This window comes from Acromyrmex echinatior, chromosome 15 (assembly GCF_024713525.1).
Source record: "Acromyrmex echinatior isolate Ae372 chromosome 15, ASM2471352v2, whole genome shotgun sequence".
NCBI classification, from domain to species: Eukaryota; Metazoa; Arthropoda; class Insecta; order Hymenoptera; family Formicidae; genus Acromyrmex; species Acromyrmex echinatior.
This window is the reverse complement of record NC_141866.1, coordinates 602022-628060: the sequence shown is the minus strand read 5'-3', so window position 1 is coordinate 628060 and position 26039 is coordinate 602022. Positions and strand designations below refer to the sequence as shown.

The 26039-nt window shown below is 35.0% G+C and overlaps 1 protein-coding gene and 1 long non-coding RNA gene across 2 annotated transcripts; one reads left to right on the top strand and one right to left on the bottom strand.

Moving 5' to 3' along the window:
- Positions 1-3721: 3721 nt before the first annotated feature.
- LOC147907186 (uncharacterized) lies at positions 3722-4210 on the top strand (the record flags this gene model as incomplete). The annotated part of the gene is made up of 1 exon (XM_087414080.1): positions 3722-4210. A coding segment is annotated over one exon (489 nt), but the record flags the coding sequence as incomplete, so codon positions are not given.
- An 11663-nt stretch (positions 4211-15873) lies between these two features.
- Positions 15874-17157, bottom strand: LOC147907185 (uncharacterized). Its single transcript, XR_015547607.1, has 2 exons — positions 16821-17157; positions 15874-16730 (listed from the first exon to the last, which is right to left on the bottom strand). It is a non-coding gene; the product is annotated as an uncharacterized LOC147907185 (long non-coding RNA).
- Between the last annotated feature and the right edge of the window lie 8882 nt (positions 17158-26039).

Genomic DNA, 26039 nt, shown 5'->3' with positions numbered 1-26039 from the left:
TAGAGGGAACGGAATACAAGTGATGATTTAAAATAAATGTAAACTGACAGGATCTTCATTTATGCATGCGTATTAAATATAAACTTATATTTATTAAAAAAAAGAAAAAAATATATTAAGTTTCATATAAAACTTACGTGTGTGTGTGGTGTGTGTATGTGGTGTGTGTGTGTGTGTGATGTGTGTGTGTGGTGTGTGTGTGTGGTATGTGTGTGTGTGTGTGTTGTATATAAAACATATCATTATTAAGTTTTTTTACAGTCAAGTTTGTTTTTAAAATCAATTACAATGGTCCGTTTAGTCTAATGAAATTTGTAGAGATGTAAATGTGTGTGCGTCGCGATTTACATAAGTACGGACCTAGATTTAAATACAGAAAAATTTGTAACTATACGAGAAATCAATAAGTACCCGTGTTAGTAATGAAGACGCAAGCTTTTCACAAAATTTTCTTTTATTTTTCAACGTAATAATCCCCTTTTAGGAGGATATACTTTTCTCAACGCTTCTGCCATTTTTTTAACCCCTTAGAAAAATACGATTTGTTGAACTTTGCAAAATAGGCCTCTGTTTCAGCGATGACCTCCTCATTCGACGTGAATTTCTTTCCACCGAGCCATTTTTTTCAAGTTTGGAAACAAGAAGAAGTCACACAGGGGGCTAAATCCGGAGAGTATGGTGGATGCGGCAACAATTCGTAGCGTAATTCGACCAATTTGGCTGTGGCGACTGCAGAGGCGTGAGCCCGTACATTGTGAGCAATTGCGGCACCCATCGGGCCGACAGCTTTTTCATTCTCAAGTTATCATGTAAAATATTGAATGAATCACTCTAAAATTTTGTATGGCGTCGAAAGATGGTAGTATGATAATAATGCCAATTTGCATCAGCAACGTCGCCTGTCTTGAAACACAGATACTTATTGATTTGCCTACGTGAGTGTGTAAGAAGAAGATTAATAGGAAAAGAGGAAAATAGGGTTATTGGAAATTGGAGGCGAGAAAGGAGGTGCAGGAGCACATTAGAATGAAGTGCTTATACAGAACGGTATAAGGGGTGGAATTTCCTGGAATATAAATACTCACTAATCTATCTCCTTCATTGAAGGGAAAGGAATACAGTCTAAAGAGCCTATCTCAGTCGATCGGTACGGAGTCTGCCTGATATGGAGGAGATAGGAGCTAAAGGAGGGGATTTAAAGGAGAAAGGGGAGGGAATCGCTCTTCGAGAGGAGGAGGGGAATAATTAAGGATCTCCTAGATAACGGAATCGATGACAGGGGGAGTGATCAGATCTATGGATTGTTTTGAGACTGGCCAACATAACTGACATCACAATCCTCGCAAGATATTCTGTAGACTACATTTTGATTCTGAACGTGTTCAAATCATCCTTTCCTCTCTTTATGAAACTTCTTAATGTGTTAAGAATGATAAAAGCGAATTTACAATAATAATAATTAAACATGTTAATAATAGGTATAAATCTTTCGGATATCGTATTGACATATGGAATCGTAAAAAATCTCTCAGTGTCATCCTTATTCTTATTCAAATTATTAATCTTGTTAATGTGATATTTAATTATATTATGAATAGTTGAAAAAATGAAACGTAACGGATACCCATTCTGTAAAAAATCTTAATAGCGTCAAATTATTTCGTTGGAATTTCAGATGACACAAACAAAAAATCTTATCCACAACGCCATAAATTACACCTCTTTTATGACAAAGTGGATGGTTGAATGGAAATTAAGAAATCTATCGGAAAAGGTTGCTTTACGGTATATATCAAAAATAAGATCCGTTCTTCAATAATCAACATCGTATCTAAAAAACTTATTTTTCCATCAAGGCCAATCTCCATAGTGAACTGCAATCTAGTGTGCAACGAAGTAAAAATATCCAAAATATCACCAACACTCTCAGACGGAACAGCTAAGATAATATCATCAATGTATCGATAATAAAATAGCAGTCGACAAGGCAGCATTCCGATAACCATTTTTTCAAAGTCTGCATAACCATATTTGCAACAATAGGTGACAAGGGTGAATTCATGGAGGTCCCAAATATTTGCTTGTATATTTTTTTATTAAAGATAAAAATCGTAGGATTTGAAACCATCCGAAAGGCAATCAAAAATTCGTCCAAAGAAATTTTAGTTTTCTTGGATATAGCATCCCACCTTCCAACCACACTATCAGATGCCAAATCTGTAGGTATATTAGTAAATAGAGATATCACATCCAAAGAAACCAACATAGAATCTGGTTTAACATCTTTAAGTTTATTAATTAAGTCAAAGCTATTTTTTATAAAACTAGGAGTTTCTGGTATAGAATCTGTAATGATGTTATGCAGAAACAATGATAGATTACATAATGGGCTATTTAAAGATAAAACAATGATTCTCAGAGGATAATTTTGTTTATGTATCTTCGTTAAACCATATGCTCTAGGAATGGAATCCCATCAGTCATACGCAACTTCCGTTATACGTTAAGTCATCTTTTAATTATAAATCTTTTGATTATAAAAATTTCTTAATTTTAAACTTTATTAATATTAAGAAATTAGAGATTAGTAGAAAATGAGAGAGAAAGGCGAGAAACAAAAGAAGAAACGGAGAGATCGACGATAAATTTGCGTTTTACTGTAATTCGACGCACTGCGTTTCATGAAATTGTAAAGCGAAATAAGATAAAGTCATGCGCCTGTATTAGTAGATTTATCAATAATCGTTATTCTTTTCCTTACGGCTTCATAGATGAATAACCTTCCTCTTGCTTTCTCTCTTATTTTAATATAGGAACATTTTAATATAGGTCATCGAGTTTTCCGCCGATTAGATATACATTTAGGTTATTAAAATGTAAAATTGTAATACATGATTTTGTAAAATAAAATATGAATATTATTGTTAAATCTTTTAGTACTAAAAATTTTATTGAACTTTAATAATGTGAATAATGTAAAATATATTCACTATATGAAATTGTACTTGAAACATTTGAAAAAATCGATTAAATACGAAAACTTATTTTCCATTTTTTCACACTTTATGTAAAAAATAAATATCAAATATAAAAAATAAAATGTTTTATATTTAAATTACAAGAAAATTTTTTTACACCTTTTTCTCTCTATCATAAGCTTTTCACGCGGCATCGCGTATAAGCTCGTTAGCGGCGATGCCACGTCCCAAAGAAATTGTTGTACGCTGACTTTGTTGTGGATAAGCTTATATGCGTCGCATCGCGGCAAGAATCAGCTTGAAAGATCGCCGCTCTCGTCGGCTAGTCTACGCTGGGGATATGCTGACGCGAGTGCGTAGTAGGCCTCCGCTGCGTTGATCAGTTTATCCCCCTCTCCTTAAATTTTTTCCTTTGTATATTCTTGAAAATATTATTAAGCGCCATTTTTTTTTATTTGCTTTTGAAGTCTTGCACGGTAATAGAGTAGCTCATTTCAAATGGACGTAACATGCTGGTAACATCCATGGACATCGATCGCGGTCCGACTGGATGCGGAAAAACGATTTTTGCAAAGCCTTTTTTCCGATATCTTTCATGTCCGGCGTACGTTTCGAGAGAGTTTTGTTCTATTATATGGAATGGCAAAAAGCTTATTGACAATTACGACACTCATGAAAAAGAGCTCGAAGAATAAAGTTGGGGATGAGGCAATACTAAAGCAAGAAGAAGAAGAATATAATTTTGCGAAAGTTTATCCCGTCCGGAAGATTACTCGAACGATCCGCTTTCTCCGAAATTAGTGATAATCGACGATCTTATGAGAGAATCGTCGTTGTCTGATGCGATCGTGGATCTTTTCACCAAAGGCAGTCATCATAAGAATCTCAGTGTTATTCTTATATCGCAGAATCTCTTCCATCAGGACCGTGATCAATACTGTGATATATCGCTCAACGCGAATTACATCGTCGTTTTCAAAAATCCACGTGATCGCGCTCAAATTCGTCATTTAGCGCGTCAAGTCTATCCCGACAATCCGAAATTTCTAGAAGAGGCATACTACGACGTTACGACGAAGCCTCACGGCTATTTGCTGCTCGATCTGAAACAATCAATCCCGGACGAGTATCGATTTCGAATGTGTATTTTTCCCGAGGATACAATTTATTATGTCTACGTGCCGCATAGATCATTTTCTAGCGGATTTCGTATAAAAAGCGAATACAGATAATTGTACGTGTCAGTCGTAGATTTTTCTCGCGATAAAGATGGGTGACAAGAAATCGCACAGTGCGACGAAAATTACCTCACATTCGATCAATAAGAGAAACGCCTGTCTCCTCGCGGCGTTCTATCATTTGAACAAAAATCAACGCACAACCTTCTTACGCAGCGCTGACGAAAAACTAATCTGTTGTATCTGCGAATGTGTTTTTAATACACTCAAAGGTAACGTCTCGCTCGAACGTCGTGAAAAAAATCAGTTAACCAAATACAAAACCGCTCTGCGTCGCATCGTTGCAAAACGTGGTAATTGAAAGGATAAAAAAAAGCTGTTGGTGCAGAGAGGCGGATTTTTACCTTATATTACAGGACCTATATTATCGCTAATATATTATAGGACCTTATATTATAGGATCTTATTATCACTAATTGTCAAAGATAGAAATGACGAGAATAAAACATTATGGAGAGGGTCCAAAAAATGGTTTTAATTTCGACAGAAAATCTCGAGAGAATGCAATGCATCAGCTATGTCAGAATCCGACATCATTCGCTGGCGGAGAGTCAAAAGAAATCGCAGTAACGCAAAATTCGGATAGCACAGCGAGCACTAATAATACAACGCAAATCCCCGGAACTGATCTAACACGATTCGATGCGGAGATGAGTCGTATTCTTAATTTTGATTGATCGCGCGACGAAAGTGAGAGATGGAAAATATACAGAGAGGCATTATATCGATACCTGCGATTTATCTAAGAAACGCGAAGATAGAAAGACGCACGCAATGAAAACGAAAATGCAAAAGTCAACACTACACGAGATGCCTCCGTTAACAGAGACAACGAACGATGACATTTTTCACGATCTCACGCAAACAACTGATATACCACCAGCACATTCCATCGGTAACACCGGTATTATTACGAAAAATTTCGAAATTTCGAGCGAGCATAATGATGCGAGGAATAAACACGCGATGAAAAGCATTGAAGGAATAGTGGAAAGCGTACCGAAATCTTATCGTAAGCATACGCACTTACTGATGAAATTTTTGTTTCGAAAAGCTGTGCCTGATAGAATTAGTTAGGAACGAGTATGGAATCGTGATTATAGATAACGTCGTGAAAGATTTGAATATCAGTGACTTGATAAACGTCGCGATATGCGAGAGAAAAACTGTGAAAGTATTATAAAATGGGTAGAAATCAGTTTGCGCTATTATTCCGTGCATTGAACATACCTTCTATGCTGGTGAGAAATAAAAGATTATTGTCTACAGTGTTAGTGTAAACAGCGTAAAACTTCGACTTCGGGCGAGTTCTTTTTATAATGAAAGCACGAATTTCTCATCGATTGTATTGAAAGCGCGAGGAAAGAGTAAAAATTACGAACAAGAAATAGACGAGGAAAGTTCACTGATTTTTCTCATACATGAAAAATTGATACCCTCGCATCTTTACAAACGGAAAAAAATCGGTTTGGAAAAACTCATTTGGAAAAAACTAAGATAACGATGATGTTTGAAAAATTATACTACAACCCGTCGCATGCAGGCTATTCGGCGGTGGATAATCTAACTCGTGCTGTTAAAACCGAATTTCTCATGGGGAGAAGTCATGCGCTGGCTCAAATCGCAAGACGCGTTACATCGACCATTGTGTAAAAAATTTTCACGGTTGTTACAATGTGACAAACATTAACGATGTGTGGGAGGCAGATTTGATTGAAACTCCGAAATCTAGAAAGTTACAATGATGGTTATTCCTATCTGTTGATTATCGATGTACTAAATAAATACGTCTGGATAGAACCATTACGCGACAAAACGAGTAATTGCATGATAAAAGCTTTGCAACGCGTACTAGCAAAAAGCGAAGGACAAGTACTCGTATACTTGCAAACGGACAAGGGCAAAGAATTTGTCGCGCAATCAATGCAAAAATTTCTTGAAGAAAACGACATTCGTTTTCGGGTAACGCGCATCCAGATGTCGTTCAAAACCGTCATCGTCGAGCGCTTCAACATTAAAAGAGCGAATGTGGCGTTACTTCACGCATAAAAATTTGCGACGCTACATCGATGTTCTTCAGGATATTGTACGCGCTTACAATCACACGCGTCACTCGTCCACGAGAATGCAATCTGCGATAGAAAATGCTCGTGAAAATATAACTCGTTGTCGGAAAAACGAAACGTGTGCGAAAGATTAAATATCGCGTCGAAGATCTCGTTCATATCAGTAAAGCAAAAGACGCCTTTGAGAATAGATACGAAGCTAAGTGAAGCAAGGAGATATTTCAAATTTACCATGTTCTCGATTGGCGAAACCCTTACGTGTACGAATTCCGAGATTTAGCAGACGAAGTGATAAACGGTATTTTTTATGAACAAGAATTAACTCGAGTTGAGAAAAACTTAGAGGAAGAACAGTTTATCGATCGCGTGATAAAGAGTAGGGGACGAGGGGCTAATAAGTAAGTGCTTGTTAGTTGGTGCGGTTATCCCAGTTTGCTACTTGGATTCCGGCATCGAGTTTAATTTCTCTTCGCGATGGAGGAATAATTTCTTCTAGTACTTCCGAGCAATAGCAGTATGCGTCATTTTCCGGATAATACAACATCGTCCTTTATCACGGAATTACCTCACTCTATAGTATTACATGGACAACGGGAGGTTGCGATAAACAAGATTCAATTTTCTTATACTTTTTTACATGTCATAACGAAAATACGATCAGATTCGTTGATGTTAAACCCGATGAGGGGACGAATGGTGCGTTTACGGCAAAAGAAGTTGCATTTCCAAATGGAATTTACAATGATATCCATGAGCTTATTGATGCGATTAATATCGCGTAAAAAGCCGAATCGCATTTTTATTTCGAACAGCAAAAAACGTCTAGTGGCATAGTCTTGATAAGTACTAACTGTGATGAGAAATGCAAATATATATATCATATAAATACACTATAATATAATATTAGGTGTTGGAATTAATTCGTAGCGTTTTACAAGTGATGGGAAGTACTTTCATTAATGTATTTTTTAATGCTCATGTGAAATAAATAACATTCTTTCATTAAAAAACGCTACGAATTAATTCCAACACCTAATACATTATATAAACTTTTCTGATAATCTTCTACGAATGCTAGGTTTCTCAGCAGCAATTTCTAATAAACAGTAATTTTATTTCAAGCTCGCGATATGTAAACCTAATTCCAATGAAACAGAAGAGAAAACTTTTCTTACTCACGGATTTAATAAGGAGACGAGAAAACGACTTGCAGACGGTTATTGAAGTAGCGAACCCTATAATTTGTGGCGCGGTATCCCTAATAAAATGTTCGTTGATTACGATATTTGTGAGCCTTATATAACAGGCGATGTACATACTCTTCTTCTGAGGATAGTTCTGGTCGAGATACGCAATCATAATTACGCATGTGATGTAAATTTGGTGAAACCAAATTATATCCCACGACGAATTTTAGAACGATCGAAATAGATAGAGATCATCTTGAAAAAAAAAAATTCGAATTCGGAACGCTGACAGTGACGCTGAACTTTAAACGTAAGCAATAACCTTCTTTCTTCCGTGTACGCGAGTGTGACGCTAATGACAGTCTTTAGTTAGGAACTAGCGATGGAATATTTGAAGAGTATTTTGATGTTTGGGACAGCGGTAGCCGAATTGGAATTCCATGTGTTTTGTCGGCTCGTCCTACCAGTGCGGACATAGAAACCCGCTTTCTCGGCGGGTTATTTAGAAAAATACTACTTTATCTAAATAAAGGTGCATGTACTATCAGTAAAGAAGCTTTACGTGCGGGAATTGACGTAACAGAAGATGTTGAAAATAATAAACCGTTAAACGAAGCAGTCAAAAGTCGACTCGCGGAATTGAGAGATAATCAAGGGGGATCTGAAGAGAAAAGTCACAAAAAAATAAGTTCCTGATGAGGGGATCAGGATATAAAGTATCCGCGAAATCCGCGACGTTTCAGTTTCCAATCGATGGTCGAGATAGACGTATCGTGCAACGTAAATGACATCGGGCGATCAAAAGAAAATCATCAAGAAATACCACAGGGAAAAAGAGCAAAAAAGTAACAAAGAAAAAAAAGAAAATTTGCGCTACAGGAAGAAAAACCAAAAACTTATCCGCTAGGAACCATCGAGTCAAGAAACGCGACATATCCGATATTTTCTTAATTGAGATAGGAATTCGTGGTTAGAGAAAAAGTATTTCCTTTCTTCATACCCACTCAAGCGAGTGTATAAAGAGCGAATTCGATCTCTTCTCTCTGTTTCTTATGCAAACCAGCATTGAGAATTCGCAATGGTTTATTACACACCTGTAATTTCGCTCGCGGGCTTGCCTATAGAATTCGTCATACTCGGACATGGAGAAGACTATCTGGATCTCACTCACACCATGTTGAGCCTTCGCATACGCATAGAAAGCGAACGCGGAGAGAACACATCGGCTGCACATCGACGTCCCCAAGAGTAGGACCCGTAAATCATTTATTGCATTCCATGTTCAATCAAATCGACGTATATTTTAATCAAAAGCTCGTCTCGTCACCAAACAACAGCTTACGCTTACCACGCGTACATCGAGACGTTATTAAATTATGCTTCACCCGCAAAAACTTCCCATCTAAAACATTATTGCGAAAGAAGTCGCGGTTCTTGTGATTAATACGCTGATCACCGGATTACTGGATTATGATACCGCCTTATCCACTTGGTGATTTTAACTAAGAGAGTAAGACGAAAAAACAACTGGCTTACGTGAAATTCACTGGTTTTTCACGGAATCGAATGGTTCGACGGAAACGTCAATCCTAAATACTTTACGATACAACTGCGAGACATTACATGCCGCGCACGCTACATCTAGCAGAGGACAAGAGAAGGCGCGTTATTTGAATAATCTACTCTCCAGAAACATATATAATCTGAAAGGAATTTCTCCGGCTTTCAAAAATTTATCAGATTTCGAAGAACGTGGACAGCGCTGCACGGATTTCGAATCATCGTTGAATCACATTTCGCCTTACGCAACGCTTACAAATTGAAACGTTGGCCAACTATATGAAATAGCAGCAATTCGAGCTACGATAGTTTTTTCTCAGAAAATTGGAGCGAGAGCGACGTCGAGAGTGAAAAAACAGTAGAAATTTTTCAATTCAATTTAAAAATCAGAAACACGATATATTTCGCAACATCGAAACGTGAAGGAAAAACAGATCGTGACAGAAAAGTCGGAGCAAAGCGAAGACGAACGAGCGACAAGCGTGAAGAAAAAAGATCTTCCAAAATTCGTTCCGTCGATGGATAGAGATAAAACTAATACTAGCGTCTCACAAACGTCGAGCATTTTTGGGAGTTCCACATCGCACACGCCGGGAAAAAAGGTACATTTTGAATTTACTCAAACATTTCCTGCACTCCGACGACGAGAAATGATTTCACTGGAAGTTTTAAATGCATTACATCAACTTAGTGTCCGACATGCAAAGGTCTATCCTGCCGATCGACTGCCGAGGATGTGGATGAGGCGACTGCCATTGTCGCTAACACAGACGATCACAATTTATCTGGCCAGCACTGGGCCTTCTACATCGACGAATACGGTACAGAAACATATTTTCGATAGCCTATGACTTGGCACCCTTGGACTCAAGATTCCTCTTATGACTTCGCCGAAACTCCATCACGTATCGTTGGAATACGACGCTGCAAGGAAAACTTTTTAAACTTGCGGGCAATACTGTATTTTTATATTTTATATGTAATGGTTATATCTTAACCAGTTTCTTAGTATGTTTACTTCTGATTGTAAACGCAATGACCGATTGATCGTATAATTATTTCATAAATTTTTTTTTCGTTGTAAACATAAAAAAAATAAATTCTCATGCTATATGCCGTCATGTTCAATCGTCTAATCTTTTAAAAAGTAAAACATAAAACAAATATTTTATGTAATATCACTTTTTTCTTTTAAAATAACGTTTTTGATCATGCAAATTTCGTCTATTTTTTATTCCTAACCTCCTCCCCTTTTACATTAGTCACCTTTTCGCGCGTTTTCAGATTTAATGTTCATTAAAAACAAAATATAGAAAAAATTTTTCTTTTAAAATAATGTTCGAATCAACGTATCGATTACGGCGTCGCGCCGGTGCGAAGTTGTTCATTCCTGTTTTACTCCCCCCCCCCCTTCTCCTTAGTGAAAGTAAGTCTCCCAAAAATATTCGTAAAAATCCTCGTCATAAATAATAAGAAAAAACCCTTTCGTTAAAGCATCAGTACGCCGAAGACATTGAGCCGCTGTAGCAAAAAATGACCTACAGAACAAAAAAACTGTGCGCTATTCATATCCGCATCTTCCCCCTCCACTCGTAACGAAAAAATGTCTTGATTTTCCTTGGTGTTACGATATTCATCCTTGCCGACATCCCCATTCTTCTTCAGTCATCGCGTGGGCGACAGAGCTAATCAGCGCGTGGGCAGCCATAGACCGAGCCAATCAAAACACACCATTTAATTAGCACTGAGTTAAACAGCGCAATGTCTGTCCTTAAATTGTTTGTCAACGATTTGTAGAAACTGTAGACAAAACTGCTCGCAATTGTTCTGACTGTAACGAGACGTGCGACTCGATTATACTGTTTGCTATCGTTCAAGTTCCTTTAGCTGAAGATTGTGGAAACTATCAAAGACATGATGCGATTCGCTCTTATCGCATACATTGTCCAATGCGTACCGGGTCCCTCGACCAGATTTTCGATATCGTTCTTGTTTTGCCGTACTTCTTCGACCGATAATGTAGTATGTATAAAGATTTAAAGATGCCGATAAATACGGAACGCACATACGGTTTGAAAGTTGTTGCAGTTGCAGATTGGTTACTCCCCTCGGCATTTTTAACGGCATTCATCAACGTTTTTCTACACGTGATATCTGGCCTGCGCTTGTAGGGAGCGAGATAAACGCCGCGGCCTTTCATGACGCAATTATAATGTTGCAGTTCTTCCAGCTGCGCTGTTTTGTTATTGTTTACTGCCTTGGCGACTCCCGCCGCGCCGTCGACCAATGACCGAGAATGCAGAGCAGTGGCAGAACAGACATCGCCGAGTTTCGCTGTCGGAAGTATCCGCATGCTCTTCTTCTTGTTTGTCGGTTTCAAACCCATACCAATTTTCGTTTTGGCCTTTATAGCTGTCCAAATTGCTGTAGCTGCGACTCTTTCTCCAAGAATCGAATCACTCGCGGTAATGCGTTTCTGCACATTCTCGATGAGTATATTATCAGTGTGTCATTTCGTGAGATCTTTGCTCCGCGAATAATATGTTGTGCTCGCAACATGCAACATCCAATGAATTAATTCTTTGATCACCTGTAGTCAATCGCTTTTCTAATCGCGTTCTCGGACTGCAAAACTGATATCCGGGAATATGTAATTCGAAAGGAAGAGCGTTTATTATATGATTTAACAAGTCTCTCGACGACATTCGTCGCAATTCTTTATTAGAGGCGCCGGACTGTCGATATGACTCGGTAAATTGTAATGCTTCAGGCACCGACGTGCCTGACGTATCGTCGTACCTCCGAATCTGCTCGCATATGTTCCGGTAATCCCACAACAGATCTATGCAATTTTCAAACTTTCACAGCAGTATAATTTTCGGTATGTATTCCAATTCTTTTGAGGTGAAACTGTGCAGATCATTCGACACGACGAGAAACATTTCATTACTGATCAATTTCGCTCTATAAATAGGCCCGCTTGCGATATCGTTTTCAGTATTTTGTAGAAAGAGAAAATATGCGGTTCGTGCGCCAGTCGTAGGCGATCAAAGTGACGAACGTTGACAGCGAAGTGCAAACTGATAAAGAGACGCGATGCATGACGACATGCTACCGGCCTCTATACGCGCTATCGTCTGCGGATCGTCAAATTGCGGCAAGACGAACGTGCTGATAAGCTTGTTAGAAAGTCTGCATTTGAGAACTTATATGCATACTCGAAATCGCTACAACAAATATCCTGGCAAGTTTGTTAGCACTGGTTAAGGAAATCGGTTATTTTATATTCTCCAATAATTTCAGCGAAGTCATTCCATCGAGCGAGACGCTTCCGAATTTCATCTTTATCTTTGATGACGTGGCATGCGACAAGCAGGACGCGATTAGAGAGTATACTTTGCAATGGGACGACACGCGAACATCGACTGCTTCTATCTCTGTCAGACGTACGCAAAAATACTGAATATCTTGTACGCGACAATGCAAATCTATTGATCCTGTTCAAACAGGATGGTCTGAAACTCGTGTACAACGATCACGTGAATATCGATATGTCTTATGAGGATTTCTGCGATTTATGTCATAAATGTTGGCAGCAAAAGTATGGATTTCTAGTGATTGACAAGGACAGTGCGGTTATCGATATAGAAAAGGACTTAATGACTTAGCAGTACCATGATTAGTTGATCTCGATATGTTGACATGGACAACAGCAAAAATCGTGAGAAGATAGCTAAAGAGATTGCGAAAACGAGCGATTCGATTCGCAAAAAGTACGCTTTGAAGACTGGTAAAATGGAGGATATTGCATTGGAGAGATACTTCAAACTTATTATCGATCGTGAAACAAATTATCGAAAATACTCTTGAATCCTTCAAGGATCCTATTGTGATTGAAACATTCTTTTCTGGAGAAGACGAAGAACCAAAAATCAAAAGAAAATGATTTAGTAACGCTTTGCATGACAATCTTATACAGGCTTTCACGCCTGTGAAATCAATGTTGAATCAATCGAAAACCGTACCATCCACTTTGAACGAAGTATTTAAAATAGTACAACCGCGCGATTTATACACGATGTATGACCATGCTCCTATCGCAGAAATTTTCGATGATGAATCGCTTGTAACATTTATTCGATACCTACTTCAAACATCCGAAGAGCAAGAAAAGCTGCATGAAAACTATAGTCCGTTAGGACAGAAATATCAGAAAGCGGTCTTAAGTGGTAAGAAAGCTGTCAACATAGATGTCATGTATGGAGTTTAGTAGTAAGAGTAGGCGGGTTCTAACTAGATTCCTATGAGCGGGAGTGAGTGGTAGGAGGGTACCGGTGGCTCTGGGGATCCGCGGGGAGGGGAGGGAGTGATTTCACTAGGTGAGAGGGTGACGTCACAGGGGAGGGGGAGATGGAAAATGACGTCACAGTGAGTGATATCAATAGGCGAGGGGGATGGCGGTGCGGAGGACGAGGATGTCTCGGGAAATCATTACATAGCAGAAAATTATGTGGCAGAAAGTTGCGTCAATGTCACGGTGAAGATGAGGCACGGAGTCAATGCCCGCCGCCGTCGCCGGTCCCCGACGTCGCCTCCGGGCCGCGGTCCACAGGTCTTTATCGCGACGATAAGGCACACGTAACATATATTTTAACGCTGAAATAGGAATGATTAACTGCAGACACATTAATGGAGCAATGCTATGTTAGATTATTCGAAACTATGCGATTTTTATGAATTTAAAAAAAATTTTTTTAAATTCAATTTGATGCTATTTTCTAGGGATTCACTTTAAATGCATTATTGGCAATGCAGTGTTAGTTTTATCGGAAAATTATAACTTTTATGAATATTAAAAAAATTTTTGTTTATTGCAATTTAATGCAATTTTCAAGCGATTCACTTTAAATGCATTATTGGTGCAATGCAGAGTTAGATTAATCATAAAATTGCAACATTTATGAATTTAAAAAAAATTTTTGGTTAATGCAATTTAAATGCAATTTTCTAGGGATTCACTTTAAATGCATTATTGGTGCAATGCATGTTAGATTCATAAAATTGCTACTTTTAAGAATTTTAAAAAAATTTTTGTTTAATACAATTTAAATGTAATTTTCAAGCGATTCACTTTAAATGCATTATTGTTGCAATGCAGAGTTAGATTAATCATAAAATTGCAACATTTATGAATTTTAAAAAAATTTTTGTTTAATGCAATTTTAATGCAATTTTCAAGCGATTCACTTTAAATGCATTATTGGGGCAATGCTGAGTTAGATTAATAATAAAATTACAACTTTTATGAATTTAAAAAAAATTTTTGGTTAATACAATTTTAATGCATTTTTCCATCGATTAACTTTAAATGCATTATTGGGGTAATGCAGAATTAGATTTATCGTAAAATTGCAACTTTTATGAATTTTAAAAAAATTTTTGATTAATGCAATTTTAATGCCATTTTCTAGGGATTCACTTTAAATGCATTATTGACCATGCAGCGAGTATTGACCATGAAATTTATAGTAAAATTACAACATTTAAGAAATTAAAAAAAATTATTGATTAATGCAATATAAATGAAATTTTCTATGGATTCAATTTAAATGCATTATTGGAGCAACGCATTGTTAGATTTATCGTAAAATTGCAACATTTATGAACTTAAAAATATAATTGTTTAATGCAATTTTAATGCAATTTTGTAGGTATTTACTTTAAATGCATTATTGGTGCAATGCAGAGTTAGATTAATCGTAAAATAGACACTTATATGTATTCTTAAAAAATTTTTGCTGATTGTAATTTTAATGCGATTTTCTAGGGATTCACTTTAAATGCCTTATTGATGCAATGCAGTGTGAGATTTATCGTAAAATTGCAACATTTATGAAATTAAAAAAATTATTGCTTAATGCAATTGAAATGCAATTTTCTAGGGATTAACTTTAAATGCATTATTGGTGTAATGCAGTACTAGATTTATCGTAAAATTGCAACTTTTAAGAATTTTAAAAAAATGTTTGATTAATGCAATTTTAATGCCATTTTCTAGGGATTCACTTTAAATGCATTATTGACCATGCAGTGTGAGATTTATCGTAAAATTGCAACATTTATGAAATTAAAAAAATTATTGCTTAATGCAATATAAATGCAATTTTCTATGGACTCAATTTAAATGCATTATTGGAACAACCCATTGTTAGATTTATCGTAAAATTGCATTGTTTATGAACTTAAAAAAGTAATTGTTTAATGCAATTTTAATGCAATTTTGTAGTAACATGAATTTGTCACTGGCCGTGCTACATGTAAGGGCGCGTTCACATCTTGACGGAAAAGCGGAAAGCGGAGATGCAACAGTCAATCAGAACTCTAATTGGTAGTCTACAATTTCGGCTTTTTATACTATTTACTACCGCACGCGTTCTGATTGGCCACTGTTTTTCCGCTTCCTGCTTTTCAAAGTGTGAACGCGCCCTAGGGGTGATGTCCCATGCAGCGGATCGTGCGTAAGTGGATACGCGTATCGTCAATTACAAAATCATTTTCTTAGATTTGTTCGCAAATTTCGCAAGCAGATCTAAGAGAATGATTCTGTGATTGGCAATACGAATATCCGCTTACGCACGATCTGCTGCATGAGACATCACCCTAAGGAAAAAAAAACAAGCGGCTGTAATTCTTATTTAAATCTAACAAAAAAATAAAGATAAGAACTATATTAAAGAATCATATAAAATCGATTATTGATCTCTTGTATATTGAAGATGCCCCTATCATCTAACAATTAAAGCAGGAATAATCAGAAGTAAAGATAAATAACAACAAAGCAAAATATTGTTAGGAAAAGTTAGAAATTTTTATTTTGCATGTGCTTATCAATATTTTACAAAGCTTGCAAACTGATGAACAAAATTGGTGAGAAGTTAACGTGATCGCTAATGGTAAACACCAATATGCTATATCATAAAAATGATTTTTTAAAAAATAGAAAAAATTTGTAAACATTCTCGCAATCATTCACATACACTTGGTCGTTAATAAATTCGTTATGCAGATAACAGCACTGTTGCAAGCACGAGATTGATTTCTCTCAGCGAGTTTTTGTTTTCATTTGTTTTCGCAAATTCTAAGTTAATCTCAGTTACCATTGCAAGTTCACAATATCTCCACTCTTCGAAATTGACAAAAGAATCTCTCGCATGAATTAGAATGCGCAAAATAGTTTGACCGACTGAACGCAATCAGGTGCATTTATCACTTACACAAAATATCGTACGATCAAAAAATACTCTTAGATAACTGTAGGCTATAATTCACTTTACGTAAATTATGGCAAAAGTGAACTAGAGTTTTCTGAGCGTAATTCCTGAACGCACACCTAATAGCGATTGACAATTGACTCATCGAGAAAAAGAATTGTCCAAATATTTCATCAGAATATGCAACTATAAAATATATAATGAGTTTTTATGTAGCAACAAACATACCGATAATTTCCATCCATTTCTCGTTGAGTTGCATTATCTTGTTAAAGAAAATAAACGGAATTAATGTTTGAAGCAACCAGCTTTGCTCGCTTCATTTATAAATCTATTCATCAATTTCTCGTCTTCAAGCTTGGCGAAATTTTGTTTTCACCACAGCTCTTATATGAATAACGACAAACCGGACGCAGAATTCTCTCAGCTCCTAAAAAATTATCAACAGCATTCAATTATTGTACGTACATGAATACATAAGATACACAATGAAATGTTAATAGTGACAACGTTTGACTACCTCTGTTTCATACTTCACTGCAAAGTTATAAAAGTAGGCGACATTTGACAGTAATTTCTTGCTTTATTACATAAATGCACTGCTTCTTGAGGTTATCCTCGTAATAAGCATTGGCCAAATCAAAAAGTTCTGTTAAAAAAAAAACGTTGCTTCAATATTTAACGCATTCAGCGGATTCAATAGTTAAATGAGCGTTCGCTGCTATTGATGTATTTTTTCAGATCTGAAAGTTTGATTGAATGATCTAGAAAAATACCAATATCAACGTGCGGTTATTCAAATATTTAGACCGCTGAATACGTCCAATGAATATTTAGGTCAATAATCGCTCATAATAACTCCACTTACCTGATACCTTCTCAAAGGTATTTTATAAGATATAAATCGACTGTATTGATATATAAATACTTCAGGTATGCTTTGTAGACGTTATGGGAAACTTTATCAACCTTTATGACACTGTTGGGAGAGAATGTAATTCTCGATTATTGTAATAAGTTAGAACATTAGAGTTAAACTATGTGTATAAAATATTTGTTAAACGAGATATATATAATATATACTAAGAATAATTATAATTGTGATAAATGTCCAATTGTTGTCGCAATAATAAAAGTGAAATTCATTTCCATAAAGTTTGAGAAATTTTAAATTTTGATTTTCGAAAGGTGCTTCTATAAGTCAGTGCTTAGCCAGTGTTTATGTTAAGAATTCCTTCGTAATTATCGAGGTAATTATCTCTCCTTAGAGATAAGAGCGCGCGACATTCCTTTGTGTCGCCTACGTTGGCTCGCTAAGAAAAAAAGATTCAATGAATATATTTGATTATTTTATTACTACTTGGTAATTATTTATTATCTTAGATCTTTAAAGATTATAGAAATGTATTGTTATATAGAAAAAGGGTATTGTATATATATATATATATATATATATATATATTGGATATATATATATATATATCTGTGAGCAATAACATTGGGTTGACGTTCAATATTTGGAAATTATTATATTTCGGTCTTTAGCATTATTATACAATGCATTAAAGGATACATTTATTAACTCGTAGCCTTTTTTCTTGTTTCATTTGTTGTTAATTAGATTGTTAATTAATTAGTTAATTGAGAAAAAGAAAATGAAAATAAAAGGAAATATAACTATTGTACTATTATAGATATTGTGTTACATTAATTAGTTATATATTTCCATAATCATGGCAATATCCATTTATTATAGCGAATTTTTGTTGTCAACGTAATGTCATGTTCACCAGAGTGCACCGGAAATTGTATGTGTGGCGCGATCTTTTAAAGCTAAGTAGAAGTACGTTCATGTTTATTTTATTAGCGGACATTACAGCACCTTTGGTGTTAGTGTTGGCCAAAATGGAGTGCGCATGCGCGAAATAAGTAAGTTGCCATTTAAATTTCTCTCTCAGTTGCTCTTTATTTTTCCGTTCTCTCTCTCTCTCTCTCTCTCTCTCTCTCTCTCTCTCTCTCTCAAGGTCGTTTGTGCATTCAGTGCAGTGCATTAATTTGCTGGGTCATAATAGCGGCTCGACTTATTAAAAAAAAGAAAATACAATACTAAAAAATTGATAAAAAATTCTGAAAAAAATCTTAGAGTTCTATGAGAAGAAAATAAACGATTTTTGTCATTTGCAATTTTTCTGTAAAGTTAGTGATAGTATTTAAGTAAAAAATGAACGTCGATAAGTTGGCCCGCTACTATGATCCAGCAACTTAATGCACTGCAGTGTACATAAAAAATTATAATGACGCACGTATTTTATTATTATTAAATATAGATATTTCTTCGTAACCACTATCCTACAAAAAAATCATTCATTTTTAATAAAAGATGATTTTTAGTAATGTGTTAGGACAGGAACCAAACTGAAAATCTGCCGAAATGTGCAAGTAAATCCCAGCACTGCGCTAGAAGATATTTTTACACATGCGAATTTAAATATTAGTTTAAAGATGCCACTAAAATAACTGTAATTAACATCCTGTCAAAATTATTACTATAATATTATAAGCGGTCTAGAAGATTTGAAATTCATACCCTCCTATAAAAAGACAGTTAGTATTTGACGGATAACTTAACTTTTCTTTGAGGATAGATTTTTATGAATGTTACGTGTCAGTATATACATTAAGGGGATGCTGGAGTGTCCTGTTTTATCATTAAATTTTAAAAGCACCTTTCTCATAACTGTGTTTATGGACTGAAAAATCCTTCTCCACAATTAAAGTATCGACAACAACGCAAAGCGCCAGCTACATTTGAATACGAAAAACGAAAAAAAATTAAAGACTTACAGTTTTGTTATCGGCTTCTGTAGTCAACACATCACAATATGTGTTGCATATAAGAGTTTCAGATCTTGCACGTTCATGAAAAGTAGCTAGCGTATTGTAGAAAACCTAAACGAACAATCCCATGCTTTTAGAAACGCGGTAGGAGTTTTAGTTTAAGAGAAAGGTGCATCCAAAAATTTCGTTTGTATATTACGAGTGAAATTGACGTGAAGCCATGAAACTGAGCAGTATTTTAGTTCCGCGATATTCCGACAGCGGCGCTGTCATGAAAAGTGCGTCGCTGAACCATAGAAATGATCTGAATTATCGACCTACTCAGGCCCATATCAATCAAAACGTGCCCTGGTCAAAGTTTTTTCTTTTGAGAGGAAAAATAATAAAATAAATATGATATTACTTATTTCAATTTTGTTGAAATAATTTCTTCCTAAACAAGAAACATATCATATTATTTACATATGAATACAAATGAAGATAATTATTTTAATTATACTGTTCTGTCTTTTACATACATTTTATTTAGTAAATTATTGATGCATATATATAAAATAACATATACATATATATATATATATGTATGTATATGTATGTATGTGTATATATGTGTATATATATATATATATATATATATATATATATATATATATGCATATATAATAGCATACATACATACGCGTGTGCGTATGTATGCGTGTGCGTGTGCGTATGTATGCGTGTGCGCGCGCGCGCGTGTGTGTGCGTGTACATATATACAACACATGTTTAAACTTTATTTACTGAATTATTTACACATGCATATCAAGGTTCGGAACGTGATGTGTTTCGGTTGAGCTTTCTTTCTGCTCGGATGTCGGAACGACAAGCGGCAATCTCGTAACAGACGTAGCATATAAATGAAATTTTCGAATACACTTTGTTCTTATACTAAAGCTCGTAACTCGTTTCTGCAAGCATAGTATTGTTCTTTGAGGTTTTCTGTAAATCGCCAGCTACTTATGCAAGGTCTGAAATTATTGTATACAGCACATTTTTGACTCGGATGTCGAGTCTTAGTAAGAAGCGCCATTCCTCCTATCGGTCGCGCGCAAACGAAGTAGTATTGCTATTCAACTATAGAAATGGATTGAACCATTGTAAATAAATCAGCAATATATTATCAGCCGGGAACGCCATAATAATATATTTTTGTATATATAGAAATATATATCAAGATCGTTGTTTAGAGAAGGAATCATGCGTTCTTGATGTATCGATGATGATGCCAGAATCGATAGAAATCACATTCTTGAATTGCAGAACGAATTATTGAAACAGAAGTACGACAGAGTGAGACAGAGAAAAAACAAAAAAGGATAGAAACTCCGATTGTAATCGGTGAGACTTCGCATGCCGAGCTGGGCTCGTCGAACGAAACAGCGAGTCTATCCTTCAGAGTCTCTCTCTCTCTCTCTCTCTCTCTCTCTCTCTCTCTCTCTCTCTCTCTCTCCTCTCCTCTCCTCTCCTCTCCTCTCCTCCCCCCCCCCATCTCTCTACGGTCGCTTGTTTCTAGCGACCGAAAATGCTTTCTGGAAAATTTCGGCCGCTCAATGTGTATAATTAAGAGGAGAAGGAACATTATAGATAAAATATAAGTTTTAATAAATTATGCTAATCCTATATCCCTCCAATTTATGTATAATAGCAAAAATAATTTCAAAACACGAATTTACGGGATATTTCTATGATTTTCCATGAGCCTTATATACCACGTTCATAGAAAAGATTTGCAAGACCTCGGCGTGGTCTCACGCGTAAGATACGAGATCTGAATGTTAGAGATCTCATGATCAATTCCTTTTTTCTTTTTTCATAATTTTTTTTTTTTAAATAAGTGATTGAAGACATTGTTAACAAACATATATTACAGGCTAAATATATTTTTATTTAATTATTGAAATTATATGTGTATTTCTAAACGTTTTAATTTACCTTTAGAAAAAATCCAAAAAAAAATTATGTTTCTGTAATAATGTAACGTCGATCAGTACTTTCTGTGAAATGTTTTTTTTTATAATTATCATCCGAAAGAAAATTCTGATAATCAATCAAATCGCAAAAGTGCGATTAATATAATTATAAGGATGATTAATATAATTATAAGGATGATGTCAATATAATTTTATAATTAACAAATCAAAAAGCCTTTATATGTGCCTTTATATGCAACATACAAATAATTTTTTATTTATCTATTAAAGTGATTCGGTATTCTTCCTATAGTTATTGGAATACATTAAATTTTGGGTCGACTTTTGAGGCACTTTTGGGTCGCCTTCTTTCCCCCCGCCGCCGCCGCTCAATGCTCGACGGCTGAGCTGCACCGGATCGAGCGCGGATGTGTATTTCAGGAGCGTTGCACTAAGAAATATGCTCCGTATCTTCTAGCAAATTATCAATCCTTTACTTTCCTTAGTCTTCTGTGATGTCTTCTTTATTCAACATGCCTTCTTTATTCACATGTTGAATAAAGAAGACATCACGGAGTTATTGAAGTTGAATCATTCCAGTTTAAAATTACGCATCTCGTTCTGTATCGACTCTTATTAGTCTTAAATTGATATTATCAGTATTCTATATTAAAAGATATTACATTTTGTGGCACATAAGCGTGGTCAGTAGCTCTTTGAAAGAAAACCGAATGTATCAATGTAATGTATAAAAATAATAAAGTAAATATTTTAAAAGTACATAATATTTAATAAAATGTATATACTTATTAATATGATGTTCAATCACTATTATTAAGAAAGTAACAATTATGTAAGAAGGAAAATATTTTTATAATAATTTTCATGCTAAAATGTTGTCATGATAATTTTCATGTTGGAAGGTATGATAGCAGCATGTTTCTTATACTGTGACGCTCCTGAGATGCATGTCCGCACGCGATCCAGCGGTTCAGCCGTCGACTGTTGAGCGGTTGTAAAGGAAAAATAGGCAGCACCTCAGAAATTGGCTCGAAATGTGTAACTAGTTCTGAGCACACTAAAGTACACATATAATTTCTATAATTTTATAAAAATATATTTGGAGTAATATGTTGGCATTAATAACGTTATTTATTTAAAAAAAAAATTAAGAAAAAAAAGAAAAAGCAGGATTGAACATAGGATCCTCAACATTCTGATCTCGCACCTATCGCCCGAGACCACGCTGAGTTTTTACAAACCGCCTCTATGAACGTGGTACATAAAATACACGGAAAATCGTAAACTATATCTCGTTAACTATCACGTTTTGAAATCATTTCTATTATATATTAATGAGAAAGGTATATGATTAACTCTTTCACTAATATCATGTGAGACTCGTGGTAAAGAAATCGAGCCAAATATAAACAATATGTTCCAGGCTATTAATTATGGCACGCGCCATCGTAACTTAAATCGTAGGGCAAAGGATTAATATAATTTAATAAAAATTAAGTATTGTCTAGAATGTCTTTTTCCTCCTTATGATACACGCCAAGCGGTCGAGATCGTCGAGAAAATATTTTCGGTCGCTAGAAACAAGCGACCACAGAGAGAAGGACAGAGACAGATGACTCATTGTTTTGCTAGCGGGTCCAGTTCGGCGTGTCCGCGCGGAGACTCACCGATTACAATCGGAGCTTCTATCCGTTTGTTTTTTCTCTGTCTCGCTCTATCGAAATAACAAAAATTGAAAGAATTTTAAATCACGAACACGGTTGCCAGTTCTCCGTTTTTTTTTTTTGACAGACTTCGGTTTCTTGGACTAATATTCAATACTCCAGCAGATGTCTCAAATCTCCAATTTTTGTCGAATTAAAATTTTTTCATTTTCTTTTTATTAAATTATATTAATCATATATCTTTCTCATTAACGTAGCAAAAATGCGAATGCAAAAATGATTTCAAAACGTAAACATTGATGAGATATACAATAGTTTACGACTTTCCATACACTATATGTATCGCGTTCGTCGAGGTGATCTGCAAGAACGCGTGGTCTCGGGCGTTGGGTGCAAGATCAGAATATTGGAGATCTTATGTTCGATTCTGCTTTTTCCTTTTTTAATTTTTATTTAATAAATAACATTTTATTTATTAAATTTTATTAATAAACATATTACTCCAAATATATTTTTATAAAATTATAGAAATTATATACGTATACTTCAATGTGCTCGAAATTAGTTGCGCATTTCGAGCCGATTTCTGAAATGCTGCCTACTTTTCCTTCACAATCGCTCGACGCTTGACGGCCGAACCGCTCACGCGTGGACGTGTATCTCAAAAGTGTCATAGTATAAGAAACATGCTGCGACCATACCTTCCAGCAAATTGTCATGAAAATATTTTCCTTCCTACATAATATTGTATTTTCTTAATAATGGTGATTGAACATCATATTAATAACTTAATGCATTTTACTAAATGTAATGTACTTTTAAAATATTACTTTATTATTTTTATGATACATTCAGTTTCAAAGAGTTACTGATCACGTTTTTATGCCACAGAATGTAATATAAAATTTTACTTTACCGCATCATACATCTGGTCATCTATTTGTATTTTTTTTTAGTGGAATAAACCTGGAGAATACATTTAAATGACGTATCAATAATAGAACTTCAAAGATAATAGAGAGTCTTTTTACAATAACGTGAATTTAGATACGGTGAACGCCTTTTCTTAATTAGTCGCTAAGGAAAAGATAATGTGATCATGATATCGATTATGTATCTTTTTCTTAGAGTGATAAATAACAATTTTTTGTATGTATGTGTATTATATATATATATATATATATATATATATATATATATATATATATGCATACATATATCATTTTGCGTGACGCTGTATGTGTAGAAAACAACGGCATTATACGAGTCAATCAGCTGTAACCAGTATGACCCGCGTTCACAGTATCATTGCCGCAACAGTACTATCAATGTAGTGTAGTGTAGTAGTGTTCTACACATACCATATATATATATGTGTGTATGTGTGTGTGTGTATGTGTATGTATATATGTGTATATGTATATATATATATATATATATATATATATATATATTTATATAGTGTTTTTTGTTCACAAAATAGAAAAAATAGTAGCAGAATATTGTCTGCCTTTGATAAGAGAAGGTTATGGGTGCTTTATAACAAGCGACTCAGTACAATATCTCATCCTTGTATTATCGTAATATACAAGATTGTAATAATACACCGTGTCACACTGTCTTTTGTTGGAAAGCACTCTAGAAGACCAAAATTGGTTATTATGATGTGTGTTTTTTGTTGGCACCCTATAAAGCCAGAATGAGAAAGGTTAGCATCTTTATGTTATTCGTAAAAATATCACTTTTATTTATCATACAAGTGATATGATTAAATTTATTGTTATAACAATAAATTGCGCTTTGCCTAATTATGATCCAATGTCAGAGGCGTTCATCGTGGGCTGACTATTTTTAATTTACTGCCAGAGGCGTTAATCGTGAGCTGGCTAGCTATAATAAAATGTCACAGCCATAAATCATATTTTGGCTAGTTATAGACAAATGTCAGAGGCGTTCATCGTGGGCTGACTATTTTTAATTTACTGCCAGAGGCGTTAATCGTGAGCTGGCTAGTTATAACAAAATGCCACAGCCGTAAATCGTGCTTTGGCTAGTTACAAATAAATGTCAAAGGCGTTTATATATGTACTGACTATTTTTAATTTATTGGCAGAAGCATTTCGATTATTAAATTTGGTGAAATACAATTACGGAACCAATTTATAGAATTTTGCGTCTGCAATTAAAGAAATGCAAATAGATGCATTGTCATGATGGAATCAAAAGCTAATTGCTTGACATAACCGAAACAAAGAAACTAATGAAGAAAAAAAACTATCAGTAAATAGTGTCTTTGAAACCTTACAACTTTTGTCTGAAACGTTTTTTCTAAAAACGTTATGTAATAGCCTTAGCACAAGGATTGTCGTAATTGAATCGTAGAACGTGAATCATAGGGCAACGCATTATATTTTGGCGTACTATGCATGCCGATACACGTTCACATTCCTTTACGATTAGTTATAGTCATCTTTATATTCAGCTCCTAAATCCGGAGTCTTTTTGGACACCCTATATAATATATATGTTATACATATATGTATGTATACATATTAGGTGTTGGAATTAATTCGTAGCGTTTTACAAGTGATGGGAAGTACTTTCATTAATGTATTTTTTAATGCTCATGTGAAATAAATAACATTCTTTCATTAAAAACGCTACGAATTAATTCCAACACCTAATATATATATATATGTATATATATATATACAACATACATTACACAGTCAATAGTCACATGCATAATTTTTGTACGATGCTGTACGTTTATGAAATGTATGTAAGTATATCATATTCAAAGTGTTTTAGCAAATATATACACTTACAGGTCAATGTACGTTGACTAACAGCAAGTTACAATAAGTATATTTTTACTAAATGAACACTCTGACTGTGACTTAGATATATTTTCGGATGCAACCATGTATTTGAAATACATGTATACACGTGTAATGTAATAGCACTTTTTCCTTTATTCCCAATGTCATTTTAACTTAGGATGTAACATGTCAGTACGTAAATACATTGCACATACATATGTAACTATTCCATCTCTTTTTATTATGTTTAATGGGCCTTTTACAATTATAAGCCATAAATCAGCCATAAATAAGAAGTCAAACGCTAAAAATTGGCTGTGATTGATCAATTTTTAGCTTCTGACTTCTGATTTGTAACTAATGTGTTATTGTAGAAGGCCCATAATAAAAAGAGATAGAAGTTACTCATACTTAGCTTTTCATGCAGATATAATATAGACAC